The 19,572-nt window shown below is 43.9% G+C and overlaps 1 protein-coding gene across 1 annotated transcript in view; it reads left to right on the top strand.

Annotated features, from left to right (window-relative positions):
* Positions 1-617: 617 nt before the first annotated feature.
* Positions 618-19,572, top strand: part of ACAD11 (acyl-CoA dehydrogenase family member 11) — a 38,849-nt gene continuing 19,894 nt past the window's right edge. Inside the window, exons 1-9 of the mRNA XM_053359339.1 lie at positions 618-1,064; positions 5,400-5,499; positions 7,652-7,777; positions 9,525-9,686; positions 11,200-11,364; positions 14,701-14,848; positions 16,553-16,674; positions 17,439-17,545; positions 17,723-17,849. Of these exons, the coding sequence (XP_053215314.1) occupies positions 928-1,064; positions 5,400-5,499; positions 7,652-7,777; positions 9,525-9,686; positions 11,200-11,364; positions 14,701-14,848; positions 16,553-16,674; positions 17,439-17,545; positions 17,723-17,849 (1,194 nt within the window). The 5' untranslated portion in view covers positions 618-927. The remainder of the gene's footprint in view (positions 1,065-5,399; positions 5,500-7,651; positions 7,778-9,524; positions 9,687-11,199; positions 11,365-14,700; positions 14,849-16,552; positions 16,675-17,438; positions 17,546-17,722; positions 17,850-19,572) is intronic.

Below are 19,572 nucleotides of genomic sequence, written 5' to 3'. Positions count from 1 at the left end.
AAGGCTTCCCCCCGCGCAACGCAGCGCCGGCGACCACAGTTCCGGCCTTCAAAGTTCTCTCTCCTTCAGAAAGTCTCTGCGAGTTTCAGGGTCCGGGGGTGGCGAGCGGGTGGGTGGGGAGCCTGGTTGCCCCCCTTGCAAGCAAAAGGGCGGCCAAGGAGGGGCGGGCGGGCAGGGAGGAGCAACTGCACCCCACAATTAAAAAAAAAACAGGTTCTCTCCCCCCCCATAAAGCCTGCCCCACACCACCAAAACCAAAATCCTGGTTGCCCCCCTTGCAAGCAAAAGGGCGGCCAAGGAGGGGTGGGCGGCCAGGGGGGAGCAACTGCCCCCCACAATAAAAAAATAACTGGTTCTCTTTCCATCCCCCACACATAAAGCCTGCCCCACACCAAAACAAAAATCCCGGCTACGCCCATGAAAAGGGCACCATTTTGCTTTGCCCTCACCCCCCGTGTTTTGCATTGCCTTGCAAGTGGGTTTAAGGGTTGCAAGCTGAGCAGCCCCCGTCCACGCAAGACTTGGGAGTGGACCCATTGAAGTCAGTGGACCTGCTCTCTAAAGCAGCGACTAGGTCTGGGCTACGACCCCGCCACCCTTGAGGGGGAAAGCCCGATGAAAGAATTAATTCAGTCAGAGTTCAGCTCGGTCTCCAGAAAAAAGCATGGTCTGAGCCGCAGGGGCAGCAGCCAAAACACCTCTTTCTACTGGGTGAGGAGGAGAGTCTTTGCAAAAGCTTTGGAGTAACTTCAGAGGCAGCCCTACAGTTTGGAGGTGTGTCGCCTTTGGAGGAGCGGCTGCAGCAACCTTTGCGCTGCAATTATTATTTCACCCCACCGCCCTCTTTGCTCTCGCCTCCAGCGTAGCAACAAGTCAGTGAACCGGTTGGAGGCCGCGACTCCGCAGTTGGAGAGGAGCCTCTGCAAAATGGCAAGTGAGCCCGATACCACCGAAGTGAGGAAGCCGCACAGATTTGACCAGGGAGCCTTGGAGAGATACCTGTGCCGGCACCTGCCGGGCTTCCCGCAGCACCCACCCGAAGCGCTGAGGGTCAGGCAGTACAGGTAAGGATGGCAGCTTCGCGGAGCAATGGTGCTCGGAAATCAGGGGACTGAATTCAGCGAAATTCCTGCATTTCAGGGGGTTGGGCTAGATAACCCTTGGGGTCCCTTCCAAGTCTACAATTCTATGATCCACCCCCCCGGCACAAGAAGCGTGGGAACCGTAGTTATGGGCAGGACTTTTTTTCAGCCAGAACTCTCTCCTCAACTCCGGATCCCTCTCAGGTGGGCGCCATTGCCATTAAAAGAGAATAAGGAAGGTGTTTATGTTGAGTTCTCAAATTTCATTAGTGCCCTGTGCAATGCCAAAAATTGGCACCCTGGACCTATTGCGCTCCATTCTAAAGCGTAATTGCTGCATCTCCGGTGGCAACCCCCAAGACTTTGCAGTGCACCCAATGACCAAACCGGTTGCCGTCCCCTAAACCCACCTCTGCCCCCTGGATTCTTTGGGAAATAAATTGTGCTTTTAAGTTCATGTGTGTTCGCAGCCTTCGGTAAACGCTGATAGCGCTGCAGCCTTAGGACTCTTAAATCAATGTGTGGAGAGAGATGGAAAGGAGTACATTAAGCTGCAAACATTTCACTGAAATCTGCACATTCTTCCTTATCCCCTGAGATACCCTATGCAGTGGTACTTTGGGTTACATACGTTTCAGGTTACAGACTCTGCTAACCCAGAAATATTACCTCGGGTTAAGAACTTTGCTTCAGGATGAGAACAGAAATTGGGCAGCAGCGGGAGGCCCCATTAGCTAAAGTGGTGCTTCAGGTTAAGAACAGTTTCAGGTTAAGAATGGACCTCCGGAACGAATTAAGTACGTAACCAGAGGTTGTTGTTGTTTAGTCGTTTAGTCGTGTCCGACTCTTCGTAATCCCATGGACCAGAGCACGCCAGGCACTCCTGTCTTCCACTGCCTCCCACAGTTTGGTCAAACTCATGCTGGTAGCTTCGAGAACACAGTCCAACCATCTCGTCCTCCTCATCCCCTTCTCCTTGTGCCCTCCATCTTTCCCAACCTCAGGGTCTTTTCCAGGGAGTCTTCTCTTCTCATGAGGTGGCCAAAGTATTGGAGCCCCAGCTTCACGATCTGTCCTTCCAGTGATCACTCAGGGCTGATTTCCTTAAGAATGGATAGGTTTGTTCTTCTTGCAGTCCATGGGACTCTCAAGAGTCCAGCACCATAATTCAAAAGCATCAATTCTTTGGCGATTAGCCTTCTTTATGGTCCAGCTCTCACTTCCATACATCACTACTGGGAAAACCATAGCTTTTACTATACGGACCTTTGTTGGCAAGGTGATGTCTCTACTTTTTGGTACCAGAGGTACCACTGTATTTTTAGAAGTGTGAATTAAAGATGCTTGAGTAAGTTAGGACATCTCCGGTAGGTGAACAATAACCCCCAGATCCCCCAGCTTCTATCCTTTGTAGAACCTGAGATATGAAGCAAAACGTAAAGGCACTTTTTTTGGTCAGAAATAAGTCTACTTTTGCCTTTTCAGTGTTTTACTCCCTTCCCCAACGTGACTCTCAAGGCGGTCTCTCCTGTTGGAATGCCCAATTTTACAACAATACTAGCCCCATTTATGGTTGTAGCTCCACATATAGTACTGACCTGCCTATCCTGGTTGTTTTTGAGCAATCCCCAAAGGGAGGAACAAAGGACGCAAATAGGCAAGAGAGAGACACTGTTGTTATCTTGGACCGTTGCAACTAATTAACTAGCTTTGAATCTGTGTTCCAGAAACCCATAACCTACCAGCAATACACTTGTTTGTAAGGACCAGCTAACTTTTTTTTTAGTGAGTTATAGAGTCTAATTATTGCCCTCTGAACTCATAGAGCATTCTGCTTTTGTGCTGTTTTTTCCCTCAGCACCAAATCTGGGGTTGTTATGGCTTCGGAGAGAAAACATGCCACGTAATGAGCAGGTGTGCTGTGCGTGCTCTGAACGTCGACTCCAGATTTAGTATTTATATTTATTTATTTAGATTACATTTGTGAATCACTTCCCATAAAGTATCTTGAAGCAATACCACGGTAAAAGCATCAACAATAAAAATTGTGTTTCTTACAAAATAGAAATAAAATAAAAGCAATTTCAGATATTAAAAAAAAAAACAGTTTCGAATCCACTGGTATGCCTCCGCTGAAAAGGCTTGCCCCAAAATGTGTTGCTTTGATCATCAAAGCAATTTGCTTGTGCAAGTGTTTCATGAGAAAATTTCATAGGTGTGGTTGTTCTTCCATGCACCCAGACTTTTAACTAGTTAAACCAAAGTTATTAGATTTGGTAAGGGTGGACAAGCTAGGGTCCTCCAGATGTCACTGAACCAATAAGCACGAAACAACCCCTCTGCAGTGCCACAAATCCAACTCAATGGTGTAACGTTTGAAAATGTTGATCGCTTCTCCTGGCTGGGCAGTTATCTTTCCACAAGGGGTGACATTGATGCCGAAATCCAGCATCGCCTGAACTCTGCAAGCATGGCTTTCTTTCTCCCAGTTGAAGTGCAGAGTGTTTAAGGACTGGGACATTTGCAGGGAAACCAAAATGCTTGTTTGCAAAGCTATTGTACTACCAACCTTACTGTACACTTGTGAAACATGGACCACTTATAAGCACCATCTCCAACTCCCTGAAAGATTCCATCAACCGTGTCTCTGAAAAATGTTCCATATCACTTGGGAAGACAAGCGAACTCATGCCAGTGTACTGGAAGAAGCAAAGATCACCAGTGTCAAAGCAATGATTCTTCAACATCAATTTCGTTGGACTGGTCATGTAGTTCAGATGCCTGATTATCGTCTTCCAAAGCAACTACTCTATTCCGAACTTAAAAATGGAAAGCGTAATGCTGGTGGTCAACAAAAGAGGTTTAAAGACTCTCAAGGCAAATCTAAAAAAAATGGAGTATAAACACTGACAACTGGGAAACACTGGCCTGCAAGTGCTCCAGTTGGAGAACAGCCTTTACTAAAGGTGTCATGGGCTTTGAAGACGCTCAAACTCAGGACGAAAGGGAAAAACGTGCTAAGAGGAAGGCACGTTTGGCAAATGTGATCAACTCCCACCTGGGAACCTAAGTTCCCACTGTGGAAGGACGTGTGGATCCAGAATTGGCCTCCACAGTCACTTGTGGACTCACTGTTAAAACTGTGTTTAAGGAAGACAATCTTAGTCGGCTACGAGTGATCGCCAAAGATTAAAAATAAGACTGGACCAGAACTCCTATCATCCCTGGCCATTGGCCATGCAGGCTAGAGCTGATGGTATATGGAGTCCAACCACATCCAGGACCACAGGTTCCCCATCCCTTTTTAACCCCTGGTTTGGTTTCTGTTGCCTTTCAGTTCATTTCACTTTTAATTTGTATACTGCCTTGCTATATTACTATACACAAGGCAGTTTATAGGCTGAACAAACATCAAAACAGACAGCAAAGATCACACAAGTATTAACAAATCTGATCCAATACAAAAAAAGTCACAATAACTTAAATAAGCAACTTATATCCAATAAAGCAATATTCAATAATCCATTGGAATATTATAGTAAACAGTAAAATTAAATATCAGCAAATAATAATGAAACGGTTTGCACTTATCAATTACAATAAAGAATTAATAAACTAGAATCAGTAAAAAATAATGGCAAGTCACAATGCATGAAATACTGCAAAACATACAAAACCATGCAGAAGGATCAAAATGAGAAACGAGAACACACAGCTTATAATTTTATTTTATTTTTTAATATCCCTGAACTCCTATTCTCTATTCCCAGCTGCTTCTCAAAGTGCTGGTCTGGGGGAAAGTCCTAGGGCTGGAGGGTGGGGAAAAGCAGGTGGAAAAAGCCATTGCTTGATGAACAGCAGAGTCTCTCTCCCCCCTCACAGTTCTTCCTCTGGAGCAGCTCTCTTAGGAAGCCTCCTAGGGCTGGAAGGTAGGTCGAAAAAGCCATTGCCTGATGGGCAGCAGAAAGTCTCTTATTCATCACTACATTTCCATGGCCCGAAGAGCTCAGCCTGCTGAATTTTTGTTTGCTGCCCTAGGAATCTCCTTCATTCATACCTTGGTAGAGTGCGAGACTCTTAATCTCAGGGTTGTGAGCAAAATACTCCTGCATCACAAGGAGTTGGTCTGGATTGCTCTTGTGGTCCTTTCCAACTCTACCATTCTATGATTCTATAACCAGCATGTGTTGGGTTGTACTTACGCTTACCTTCTTAAAACGTTGTAACTCACTTGGTGAGCTTTTGTGTGTGTAAAAAGTGACTAACAAGTTTTAAAAATATGCATTATTATTATTATTATTATCTTTGCTCACATAGCTCAGGGCAGTCCAACCCAACTTTTTACTTGGAAAAAGGCCTCAAGACCTACGTACTGAGGAAGAAACCTCATGGCTCACTCCTGCCTCAAGCTCATAAGGTAAATTTGCTGCTGTAAAACAATCCATTAATGAAATATCTTTGGCTTTCATTTGAAAACATTGATTTGGTTAGCAACAGGGTGGAGAAGGAGAATGGCTCCTTCAGTTGACCGTAAGGACTAGGCTTGCAGGTATAAAAAACAGAATTGCTACTGTTCAGGATTGCACCTGATCTTGTGTTACATTTTCTGCTAGATTTGTGTTGAGGATTTGTCAGTAGTTGGTGTTAATATTTGTTACTAGCAGTGTGATGTGGTTGTGTTATGGGATGGAGTTGGTGCAGTGTGTTATGACTTGGGGGTTTCAGAGTTTTATAGACCCCCTCCTGTGACGAGGTGTATGTCTGAAACCACATGCATGTCCACCACATGCATGAACTCAATGTGAAGCTCTGAGAGGGTTGGCACCTTTAGCATGGAGCCATTGCATGCATCTGTTAAAAATAAAATGTGATACTGTGTATACCTTTAGCCCTCATGCCCAGTAACGAACTTGACACATCAGGAAGTAGGGCAAAAAATGGTTTATTACGCGGAAATGAAAAGAGACAGAGCATATGGATGTTTCGCATATGTGAGCAGCAAACACTCATTAGACACGTACACACCTTAATTCTAAGGAATAAAGAGAGTCCCTAACTACCCCAAAAGCTTAAAAGAGTGAGTGCCACAGGTTCACATTAAAAAGAAAGGACTGTAAGAAAGGGAGGGGTGTACACCTGTTCTAGAAGCACACAGAAGACAAAGTCAGGGAATTAAGCTTCCCCTTTAAAATCCTAGGTCCACAAGCCGACATCATCTCTCACCTGTGCCTTTGGTTTTCTAGCAAAGGATAGGATTGATCCTTAAGGAATAAAAGAGGTGGGTACTGTTTGAGCTGTGAGACAATGAACCATTCAAAATCTGGGGTTTGGGTATAGCCTGAATCTTACGAAACTTGGTAGAGAAAGGGGCTTCCTGAATGACTGAAGAATGAAATGCCCACATCCTTTGAACTGTTGTTTACTCCTGGGATAGCTTCGAAATAAGGAGGGCACAGCCTTAATTTTGAGACCACACATTTATCTATACATGTACCTTGAAAGAGATCCCATTATCTGGGTAAAGTCTGGCTCCTGCTTACAGGAGGGTGGTGGCCAAATTTTGCTGAAACAAAGATTAGTATTTTGGTACTTTCTGCAGCTATTGGGGTCCAGATGGTAGATATTCATTCCAGGTCACATCTAAGATAGTAGCCTGTATGTTAGTCACATGCATATTTTATATTAAACTTGCGTCAGCTGAACTGATCCATAGAAATAAACCATGTGAAATGGCTAGATTAGCCTGCACTTGTACGCAACTCTCGAGCCACAGAGAGGAAGGGTGTTATTCTGGTTAGCGTGTTTGGTTTTTATTGGCTGTTACATGTGTGAGACTGATGTAAAGCTGTGAAATCAAAAAAGAAATAAAACCCTGGTAAGGTTGCATATTTGGTGTGAGTGGCTAATGAAAGTGATAAATTGCGAGAACTGTTTTGTGGGTGGAATGTCTATGTGGGCTTGTTTAACAAATGATACGGTTCTTCGTTTTAGACTTTTGTATTGGTGTGGTTATTGTTACGTGTATGGATATTGTCCTGTGTCATACATCTGTGCATGTGGATTTTTCTTCTAAAGTTATCAATATTGTGTTTGCTGTATACTTACGTATTTGGATTTTTTTTAAAAAAGTAAATTGCTTCAATATTGTTAATAATCTATAAATTACTTAAATGGACAATCAGATAGCACTTGCATACATTTGGGTAAGTGCTAACGATTGTGATTCATTTCTAATGGCTTCATTGCACCTTTAAGGATTTGTGAATGCTGGATAATAGGCCGGAGTATTTGAAGTAAGCTCCACTGAACTTGCACTCAGGAAATTTGGTACAGGGTTATAACCTTAAAATTGCAGTCTTATGCATGTTTGCTGAGAGTCTGCTCCATTGAACTTAGCTGGGCTTAGCGTTGAATAAACTTCTATGGGACTGTGCTGTAAATCTTGCTGAAATGCATAAGAATTGCCCAATCTGAATAGGGCAAGCGCATCCATTTCTGTGGATCACAGCTTTTGTCACTTAAGCTCCTATCACTCACATTATTGTATATCCTACCATAATCCTGTTCAGGTCGACAGAGAATATCAGGTTCAGAAAGCCTTGTTTGCCGTTGGATTTCCAGTTCCTGAGCCTCTCTTATACTGTAGCGATGCTTCTGTGATTGGAACGGAGTTTTATGTGATGCAACATGTACAGGTTGGTGCATTGATTGAAACAGCATTTATTGCACACACTTTTCCTGCTCCATGGGCAAATTTAGCCCAGAATCCTTAAAAACATAAAAATGTCCCCACTGAACCAGATCAAAGGCCTATGAAGTCTAACGTCTTGTTCTCACAGTCACCAAGAAGCCTTCCAGCAGGGCATGAGCGCAATAGCCTCTACATAAAGCACTGGTCCCCTCCCACCCTTGTTCCTGAAATAAATATTTATTCCTCCTCCATGTAGGTCTTCACTTCACCAGTGTTGGTGCCGACCTTTAAAGCCCTAAATGGCTCTTGGCCCAGTATACCTGAAGGAGCGTCTCCACCCCCATTGTTCTGCCCAGACACTGATGTCCAGTGCCAAGGGCCTTCTGGCGGTTCCCTCGCTGCGAGAAGCTAAGTTACAGGGAACCAGGCAGAGGGCCTTCTTGGTAGTGGCACCCACCCTGTGGAACGCCCTCCCATCAGATGTCAAAGAGAAAAACAACTACCAGACTTTTAGAAGACATCTGAAGGCAGTCCTGTTTAGGGAAGCTTTTAATGTTTAATAGGTTATTGTATTTTAATATTCTGTTGGAAGCCGCCCAGAGTGGCTGGGGAAACCCAGCCAGATGGGCAGGGTTTAAATAATAAATTATTACCCCTTCTTCCCTTGGTTGGTGGGGGTGTGTGTGTGTTTGCATTTTGTGGTTCACCTCAGGTGCCAAAATGTCTTGGGCCTGCCCTGCCTGGGACTCCCCATCTGGATCAGGACCCTAGAGTATGGGAAGAGGGGACTCTAAGCCTTTGCCCCTTACTGCAGTTCTGATTCAGATCAGCTCTATGATGCTTGCAATATGCGTTGCAAAAATGTTTCTTTTAAAATGGATGGGCTCTTTTCCTCCTCTCTTCAATGCATATTTTGTTTGTGTGGAGGGTGGGGTGGCAATGAGGACCACAGCCAGGAGCAAAAGATTAAAGTCACACACACCAGCCCCTTCCAATTCGTGAAAATAAGTTCTGCATTCAAGGACAGAACTATGAAGTTATGATCACGTGTTGTTTTCCCTTAGGTATGTTACTAATCCAATCTCTTGGTTTCTCTTCATTGCTCAACTAAGGTGAAGCAGCATATCTATGTCTCAGTGCTTCTGAAAACCAGTAAAACAAAGTCATCACTGACTTTGTAATTGATTCTGAGCCTAAATATTAGGCTCTATCTGCACTATGCATTTAAAGTAGTATCATACCATACCAACAGTCATGGGTTCCCTCAAAGATTCCTGGGAACTGTAATAATAATAATAATAATAATAATAATAATAATAATAATAATAATAATTTATTTATTTATACCCCACCCATCTGGCTGGGCTTCCCCAGGCACTCTGGGCGGCTTCCAACCAAATATTAAAATACAGTAATGCATCAAACATTAAAAGCTTCCCTAAACAAACTGTAGCTTGTTAAGGGTTCTGTGAGACCCCTCTTCCCCAAATTTCCCTGGGAAGAGTGATTTGCTGTTAACCCAACTGTAAGAATTGCAACTTTGCAGGGGGCAGGGAGGGATGCAGGTCTCCTAATAACACCCAGTACCCTGAACAAACTATGATTCCCAGGGGGCAGCCACGACTGTTTAAAGTGGCGTGATACTGCTTTAAATGCACAGTGCAGATGGTCTGGTGCATCTTGTGTTTTAAAGCTGTAATCTTCCCTATTTGCTACTCACCCACCTTATATTTGGCTCCTGGTGTCTTTAGGGTCGCATCTTCCGAAACACTGCGTTACCTGACATACGTCCAGTGGAAAGATCTGCTCTATACATAGCTCTAATAGAAACTCTGGCCAAGCTACACTCATTCAATGTGAATTCACTGGGACTCCAAGGCTATGGAAGAGGACCAGGTTACTGCAAGAGGCAGGTAAATGATCTACAAAACCTTTCCAGTGTTTCAGCCTCATCGTATGACTTTCTTCACCAGTAATGTTCTCTTTGCCATTTACAGAGTGACTGACTTCCCTCCACACACTCATATTTTATTTTATTTTTTGATGTCAGGCAAGGGATACATATTTCAACTGTTAAACAAGAAAGTTAGCTTTCTGCAAGTCTTGGGCGATATTTAAGTGGCTGGTGTCAGCAACTAATGGAGCACGTTTACAGAAGCAGCAGCAATGGCCAGAGATCAATGGTCATTTCCAGTTTGATTTAACTGCAGCTGCTGATCAAGCAAATAGGTTTTCTGCAGCCCTCTTACACTTGCAGTTCTGCTTTACCCAATGGTGTTCAATTTGCCCTTTCTTTGCTCGTCCTCCTCATACTTCACTGCTGATGTTCCCATTATCAGTTTTCCACAACAGATCATCCCACACCTTTGCAACACCTGTGCTTCTGACTCTCATTAAAAAAACCCATTTGAATTGTGCTACTCGTTTGCTGTGTGAGGAAGTGTTCCCTTCTGAAGTAAATAAATAAATAAGTTCAGGCTATTAATTTTATGGATTAGGATAGGTAACGGTAAAGGGACCCCTGACCATTAGGTCCAGTCGTGACCGACTCTGGGGTTGCGGCGCTCATCTTGCTTTATTGGCCGAGGGAGCCGGCGTACAGCTTCTGGGTCATGTGGCCAGCATGACTAAGCCGCTTCTGGCGAACCAGAGCAGCGCATGGAAACGCTGTTTACCTTCTCGCCAGAGAAGTATTTATCTACTTGCACTTTGACGTGCTTTCGAACTGCTAGGTTGGCAGGAGCAGGGACCGAGCAACGGGAGCTCACCCCGTCGCAGGGATTCGAACCACCGACCTTCTGATCGGCAAGTCCTAGGCTCTGTGGTTTAACCCACAGTGCCACCCGAGTACCTATGGATTAGGATAGTGGTTCCCAAACTCCCCCCCCCCCCCACGAGCACTTGAAAATCGCTGAGCGTCTTAGCTGACCACTTAATGATTTTTCTTCCTCTTGCTTCGATTGTAATTCACTCTGCTTGACGCTGCATGATTTTTAAAGGTTTTTTGTTTTGATTTTTTGCTTCATTGGTTTCTTATAAATTGCATTTTATCCTGTAACAAATACAATAAAATACAATACGGGAAATGAAAGAAGCAATAAAAATTCACTAAAAATTGATTATGATGGATGTGCCCTCTTTCGTCACAAATCCATAGACACACTGCGGACTTCCTGAATGAAGTCCATGAACCACATTTTGGGAACTCCTGGAGTAGTATCCAAAAAACTCTGCAAACATGGCAATCTGCTTTTGAAAGCAATATTGTGATATAATACTAAAAAAGAAATGGAGAAGTCCGCTAGCACAAACCTTTTGTCTAAGCTTAAGCAATTTATTTTTTGATCAGAACCATAACATTTTGCCTTCAGTTGGGCCTCAGTCTAACATATATTTCCCCCCATCCCTTACTGATTTTGTTTTCAGGTATCAACTTGGAGAAGACAGTATCAAGCAGCTGCTCATGCAAACATCCCAGCTATGGATGAATTGGCTGAATGGTTAACCAGCAACCTGCCTCCTGGCGATACTGAAGAAAAGTTGGTCCATGGAGATTTTCGATTAGACAACATCATATTTCATCCAACAGAGGTATTGTGCATACGGCTTCAGTTAGGTGTGTAGCGTTTTCAGTATACTATGTGCATAGAGCCCTGAGATAAAAGTAGTCCCTCTTATTTCTGTGTGCTTTGTAAAATATTGCATTTTCTGCCTCCGAGGAAGATGTCCAAAAGATGACATACTTTTGTGTGTCATCAGAAGCAAGACACGGGTGACACTGCTCTATTGGTTAGGTGCAATTTGTTTAAATTTGTCACCAGTGGCCACTCTGAAGAGGGATTGGAATGAATGAATGAATGAAAGAAAGAAAGAAAGAAAGAAAGAAAGAAAGAAAGAAAGATAAGGCTATGGAATGCTTTGTAAATGATACAAGAATAAAGGAGTCTGTTAGAAGGGGGCACATTTCCACCCAAAGATTGGATGGTGCTGAGGGTAACTTGTGCAATTGGTTTCCAATTCTCTAAGAGTATGTCTGCATAATCCTTTTTGTCGTGCCTCAAATTTATTTATTCCATAGGTTTGAATCAATTTGATGCCAGTACCCTCATGAATCACTCCTTTACCATAGTACATAAAAAAGGGACTTGAAGGACAACCCCTCCCCATATAAACTGTCCTAGACTCTGTGTTCATAATCCGAGGCCCTTATTTGTGTGCCTTCTGCATGCGAGGTCTGAAGGGCCTTCTCTGTAGTGGCTCCCAGTTTGTGGAATGCTCTCCCCAGGGAAGTTTGCCTAGAGCCTGAAATATATATAATGAAAACGTTCCTCTTCAACTAGGCCTTGGGCTGATTAATATTCTACAGCCTTTTAAATGTGTCTGAGGGAAGAAGGGCTATTACTTGGCTGCCTTGTTTTAGTGATTTACTTGTTTTTATCATGACAAGTAGACAATTATGAGAAAGGACATTGATAACAATGTTCCTTGCTGAAGGAGGCCTCTTACTGCTCCATTAGATACACAAATGTCTTTAGATTTAGAAAGGAACACTGAATTATATTTTATATTCCTAATAGAATAATAGACTTCAGAGACAGAGTACATAGAGATGTTGTAATACTGAACGGAGCCAGTAGTGATACGAATCGACCACCATGCTTGGCAAGCTTTCCTGACTTCTTCTGAATGACATGTTGTGCCAGAATGTCAGGGAAAAGGACAGTGTGAAATAAAATGCTTAAGAATGAGGGGAGGAATTAAAAATCTGGGCAGTTGAGCTGTAACCTCTAGGCGTATCTTCCTCATGGTTTGAACCGAGCTGAGAAAACCAGTTGGGCATTAACCCGGTAAATAAATTCACATAGTTACATAACTACCTTGTGGGAGGGATCATTCTAAAAAGAGCCCTTTAAAACTTCCCTCCTGCATCTCTGTGCTACCTCTTTTGTGAGTGAAAGTTGAGCCCTTTTTGCGCAAGCAACAAGTTACGCAACACTTGTAGAATAAAGTCCAAATCTTTGGTTTCATGACCATGATGACAGCCAGTTTGGGCTTTGTTCTGCAATCGTCCCCTTAAGTGCAAATTCTTTCCACAAAATACTAGTCCAGTGAAGTAGCAGCATGTGATACAGGGCATGTGATTCTTGCTTGTTCCAGTGGACCTGGCCCTTACCTAGTAGGCTGTACCTCTAGTTCTGAGAGGTTTTCCTCAACCTTCCATTGCAACACAGTAATATCCTTATGCAATGTAATAATAATAATAATAATAATAATAATAATAATAATTAATTAATTAATAATAATAATTTATTATTTATACCCCACCCATCTGGCTGGGTTTCCCCAGCCACTCTGGGCGGCTTCCAACAGAATATTAAAATACAATAGTCTATTAAACACTAAAAGCTTCCCTAAACAGGGCTGCCTTCAGATGTCTTCTAAAAGTCTGGTAGTTGTTTTTCTCTTTGACATCTGATGGGAGGGTGTTCCACAGGGCGGGCGCCACTACCGAGAAGGCCCTCTGCCTGGTTCCCTGTAATTTGGCTTCTCGCAATGAGGGAACCGCCAGAAGGCCCTCGGCGCTGGACCTCAGTGTCCGGGCAGAACGATGGAGGTGGAGAAACTTATTCAGGTATACTGGACCGAGGCCGTTTAGGGCTTTAAAGGTCAGCACCAACACTTTGAATTGTGCTTGGAAACGAACTGGGAGCCAGTGTCGGTCTTTCAAGACCGGTGTTATATGGTCTCGCCAGCTGCTCCCAGTTACCAATCTAGCTGCCGCATTCTGGATTACGGTAGTTGTAGTTTCCGGGTCACCTTCAAAGGTAGCCCCACCTAGAGTGCATTGCAGTAGTCCATTCCAAAGCAATTATTGGACACATGTGGGTGGAGGCTTGATACAGTGCCAGAAAATATTGGGTGCAATCAGAATGAGCCCTGTGCTTGCATGCTTTGTGATTCTCTCCCCCCCTCACTTCCAGTTTAGTGGCAAACCCTCATTTGCTTTTGCTTTGAAACTGGGTAAATGGTGGTAAATGCAAACTGCAGTTTACAGGCAAACCAAGATTGCAAACCACAGTCTTAACTGCATAATAATTGCACGGTTTTGCCTTTTTCTAAATCTCTTAACATTGAGACAAATATTGGGGTGGCTCCCGGCATCATGGAATCATAGTGAGAGACCCATAGAACCAGTCATTATTTTTTTTTAAGTGACTCTTTAGAGCTGGTAACACCAAGGTTGCAGGTTCGACACTCCTATATTGCAGGGGTTGGATTAGATGATCTTCAGGGTCCCTTCCAACTCTACAATTCTATGATTCTTTTAAAATAATGACAAGGGTGGGGGGGTCACAGAAAACCTTCTTGGGGGCAGGATGCAGCCCATGGAACATGGTTAGTTGCTCTTGTTTTACATGATAGATATAAATGCTTGTATGTAAATTCTGCAACAATATTTTAGAGTGGCTGCTGATGTAATAAAAACAAGCTTCTCAGAAGTTGAATGAATGGAAGCAGGGCACTGAAGATGGACTGGTGTTAATGGTCCCTTTATACTCACCTGTGCTCACTTCATTGAGGTTATTCCTCCAGTCCTAGAACAGTCTCTCTGGGATCCCATTCTTATTTCAAGACCAGGGAGAGCCGCATAAGTCCAGCAAAGATGTTCGTTGGATTACTGCAACTCGAGGAAGAAAATGTTTGTGTCTAGAGCCTTGTGTGTACGCAAGTGGTTGGGGACTGTTGGCCTAATCCAGCCCTTGCAGAACTGGTGCCCTCCAGATGTTGGTGGACTACAAATCCCATCAGCCCCAGCCAGCTTTGCTGCAATCCAGCAACATCTGGAGGGCACCAGGTTGATGAATGTTGATCTAAACCTTTTCACCATTGCCACTGGTTTCCCCCCTTGTATTCCTCTCTTTCCAGGCCCGTGTTGTGGCAGTGCTGGACTGGGAACTTTCGACTATAGGGCATCCTCTGGCAGACTTCGCTTACACTGTTTCTCTCTGGTTTTGGCCCAGATCCCTCAAACATTTGCAAATGGCGAATTTCCAGTATATAAACAATATTGCGGGTATGCACCCATCTTTCTTTATATGTTCTGTGCCTATGTATTGGGGGGTCACCAACCTTTGGGGACCAGTGAGCTGAATGAAGGTCCTCGCTAGAGCGATGAGAGCCACTGGCTACAAATTTTAGGGTTCCTTTATTATATCATTTCCTTCATGGAGAAGAGAAATGGCTTTGGGATGAGAAATTCTTATAGCAGATATTGTCTTTCCAGCAGAGTTCCTGCCCATTTCCATCTTGCAAATTAAGGGTTTGAAAGACTACCATCCTAGTGAAGTGGAACTGAGCTGGTTGTCTTTGTCTGCTCCCTGCCTTCAAATTATCTTGATGGTCTCCATTCAGGGGGTGGACAGATTGTACTTGGCAACTAAATTTGCACGTGCTGACCTTTATGCAAGGAAATTTGTGTGAGGAACTCCAGGTATGCCTGAATGCCTTTCAGGAGCCAAGGCTGGGATCGGACTGGTACCAGGGACACAAAAATTCATGATGGGGTACCTCTTGTCATATTAGGTTACACCACTCACCTTACATATGCCACGATCTAGTAATAAACCACAGAATAAGTTCATATGGACACACACACCTTTTCACAACCAGACTTTTTTTATATTAGAAACTCAATAGGGTAAAGGAAGTTCCTGCTGCCAGCTCCACGTGACTGGCAGGCAACAACATGCAGCCTGAGCAAGTGGGATTATCTCCATTGCTCCTCTCTCTTCTTCCCACCCTCCACCCACACCAAAGTTTTGTTTAAAAAAGGTTTATCTGTGGGGCAAAGGAATTACTAACTGCCAGCTCCATGTGACTGGTAGGCAACAACAGCTCAGTGTATGCCTATGAGATGTGGGAGCATTCTCACATAAGCACTGCATAGGATACAACCTGTTAGTTATTTCAGTTGCTACAGCATGAGACTCTTAATCTCAGGATTGTGGGTTCGAGCCCCATGTTAGTCAGAAGATTCTTGCTTTGTAGGGGCTTGGTCTAGATGACCCTTGTCGTTCCTTCCAGCTCTATCTCTCTATGGTTCTATGATCTGATGGCTATATTGCTGCATGAGAAAATAGATGCAGTACAGTGGTACCTCGGGATGCGAACGGGATCCGTTCTGGAGCCCCATTCGCATCCAGAAGCAAATGTAACTAGTGATGGCACGTCTGCACATGTGCGCGTCGCTTTTCACCGCTTATGTGCATGCGCGTGACATTTTGAGCATATGCGCATGCGCGAGCGACGAAACCGCAATAATGCAGGTAACGTGCTCTGTTACCTCCGGGTTGCCATGGAACGCAACTCGAATGCGCTCAACATGAAGCATATTCAACCCAAGGTATGACTGTACTAGTACAGTGGACGCCCGGGTTGCGAACGTGATCCATGCGGGAAGCACATTCACAACCCGCAGCGCTCGCAACCAGCAGCGCCGTGTCTGTGCACATGCAGGTCGCGATTCGATGCTTCTGCACATGCGCAAAGCAAGATTTAGCGCTTCTGTGCATGCGCCAAAACCTGGAAGTAACTCGTTCTGGTACTTCCAGATTCGGCGCAGTGCACAACCCGAAATTGCGCAACCCCAAGTGTCTGTAACCCAAGGTATAACTGTATATCTATTTATACCCCTGTTGCATACAATTAAGACAACAACAACTGTGTGTAACTGGCACACCAAGCCAAGTTTTCACATTATTCCGTATCAATTTCCTAGGAATTCCTTCGGCTGAAGAAGTGATCGCGACGTACTGTCACTGCAGAGGTATCAGCACTGCTGTGCCCAACCTGAATTTCTTCCTTGCTCTCTCGTATTTTAAAGTGGCTTCAATAATGCAGGTAATAGTTGTGGCTATAAATATATCTTACCCGTTTTAAACATATTTTAAGTTTCAGGGAGAAATACTGCAAGCCATACTCCTACATAATATTAGTGAAGTTTTTTGAAGTTCAACAAGAAACTGAGCGTTACTTTGATGTGCATATTTCCTAGATATGTCTCAGGCATGTGTCAATCACGCCATTCAAATGCCCCTTAACATTCACATGAACACAAAATTTAATAACTGGGTGACAGTGGGGAACCAGTCCTGTTTTTGGCTCACCTTAAACACTGGCAGATCCAGCTGTGAGATTTTGCGGGGCTAGTTGAGATTATTACTACTACCATACTTCATATTTAGTTTTCCACAGCCTACAGGAGCTGGATTTTAGCCACCTGCAGTGGGTTTGTGTCAGTGTCCTCAACACCCCAACTTTTTAAAAAAATAAACAGCTCTGGAACATCAACAACATTGTCTTACACTGTACGTAACGAGAGAGAGAGAGACATTGCAGTTCTTTTGTAATTCAAGAAAACCTTTAATAAAAAGTATTTCAAAATAAAATAACAAAGGTCATTATATATTACCTTAGCTAGTAACAAACAACAGCTCTCCAAATTTTATATTTTATCAGTTGTTTCAGAGGCAGAATTGTTTGGCTGTTCAGTACTAAGTGTTGTGCCATTTCACAATTTCTACATGACATATTGTTTTAGCAAGTGGGTTCTTGAATGAAATAAAAAGCCAAATCACACACACTTTCGTTTATATGTTCCTTAGGGCATCTATGCCAGATACCTTCAGGGAAATTCCGTTGCGGAAAACAGCCACAAGTTTGGCAGTATGGTGAAACCTTTGGCAGAAACTGGATTACTGGTATCAAAAAAGTAAGAATGGTTTATTCAGAATATTTTTTTTTAAATGGCAACGAGTTCACTCCAAAGCAGTTGAGGTCATAGTGTGGGGTATTGCATGAGGAGTCGGGGAGATGAATTTGTTTCTGCTTTAAGGCTATGTAGCTGAAGAAAAATACCATTACTGTCCCATCTGGGTTTTTCTTCTAGAACATCTTTTGCCACTGAGAGTCAGCCCTGTAGCACAGGAGAATTATTCCACCAGTCTAAAGAGGGCAAAGAAGTGCTTGAAACGGTGAAGGATTTCATGAAGAAATATGTTTTTCCAGCTGAAATGGTGAGACATATGATGTAGCATATTCAGAACACTGGTACTAATCAGGCACAGATTAGTGCCTGATCATTGATTAGGAACAGAAATGTGGCTGAATTTTGCCCTGGTTTATTAAGATTTCTCTAGTATATGATTCAACAGTACAGTGGTACCTCGGGTTAAGTACTTAATTCGTTCCGGAGGTCCGTACTTAACCTGAAACTGTTCTTAACCTGAAGCACCACCTTAGCTAATGGGGCCTCCCGCTGCTGCCGATTTCTGTTCTCATCCTGAAGCAAAGTTCTTAACCTGAAGCAATATTTCTGGGTTAGCAGAGTCTGTAACCTGAAGAGTATGTAACCCGAGGTACCACTGTACTGATTTGTGGTTGTCAAAGTAAGACACAGATTTAGTTATTTAGCAGTTATCTAGCAGAGATGGGGAATCTGCTGCTCTCCATCTGTCGTTAGACTTCAGCTTCCATCAAACAACATGGCTATGAGCAGAGATGATGAGAGTTCAAGTCCAGTACAGCTTTGGCCTCCCTGCTGTCAGGTCTAGTTCCTCCCTCAGTGCCAGAAGGCAGAGGTGATCCCATTGCGAAGGTTATTAGGACTCCTGTATCATTCATAGTTTTTGTTATGTACTGAAGTTCTCACCCTGGGCCAGCAGGGGGATACTGTAGATAGTTCAGGTCCACATATGCAAATAAGGGATCGAAAGTGACGTTCAGTGATTGGATAGTTACAGAAAGTTGTTACAGTTACATTGTACTAGAGCTCTATATAAGCAGGCTGGCTGAACCCTTCAGTCCTGTTCTGTTCTGGCCTGTGAATAAACAAGAGCTGTTTGAAGAATTGCTGTGTCGTCTGATATGTTCACCCACAACTTAACAGTTTTACACAGAGGCATAGGTGCCAGATCCTGGGGACAGAGGCACTTTCACACACCCCAAATGTTTTTTTATTAGTGGGTGGGCCCCATCAATTTTCAGAGGGCATTTGACTCTGCCCCGTGGTACATCACAATGCCATGCTCGTGACATTGGGATGTTGTGCAACATCGGGTGTGCATGATGTCAAGACGAAACATCAGGCCTCCTCAATCACCTTGAGAAGTTGGTGCCTCTACAGAGAGGGGATTTTAGCTGGTGCAACTTTTTTCATCTCTGGCCGCCAGGACCAGCTGTAAGCCTGAGTTGCCTCATAACAAAATGTGGTCTGGTAACTCACTTCCTGGGTTGGTGTCCTCACCCCAGGGGCATGCAGTAGCAGCAGCAGCATCTGTTTTCTAAATCGGGCAGCTGGGAAATGCCTGCCATTTTAAGCCCACCCCAAACAAAACAGTGACCTGTGGCATTGTGGGAAATTTTAATGGTGGATAGCTTTCAGACCCAGCCATCTAGTGCAGGGGCGCCAGGACAGAAAATAGTGGTGGGCCTTTCTAAGGTCCAATGGTACAGTTAGGTAAATTACACTCTAGACATATAGTGGTACCTCAGGTTAAGTACTTAATTCGTTCCGGAGGTCCATTCTTAACCTGAAACTGTTCTTTACCTGAAGCACCATTTTAGCTAATGGGGCCTCCTGCTGCTGCCGCGCCGCCGGAGCACAATTTCTGTTCTCATCCTGAAGCAAAGTTCTTAACCTGAAGCACTATTTCTGGGTTAGCAGAGTCTGTAACCTGAAGTGTATGTAACCTGAAGCGTATGTAACCTGAGGTATCACTGTAATGGCTTTACAGGAGT

The sequence above is a fragment of the Podarcis raffonei genome, chromosome 12, assembly GCF_027172205.1.
Source record: "Podarcis raffonei isolate rPodRaf1 chromosome 12, rPodRaf1.pri, whole genome shotgun sequence".
In the NCBI taxonomy this organism is placed as follows: domain Eukaryota; kingdom Metazoa; phylum Chordata; class Lepidosauria; order Squamata; family Lacertidae; genus Podarcis; species Podarcis raffonei.
The sequence above is the reverse complement of the archived record's forward strand: the minus strand, read 5'-3'. Positions and strand labels throughout refer to the sequence as shown.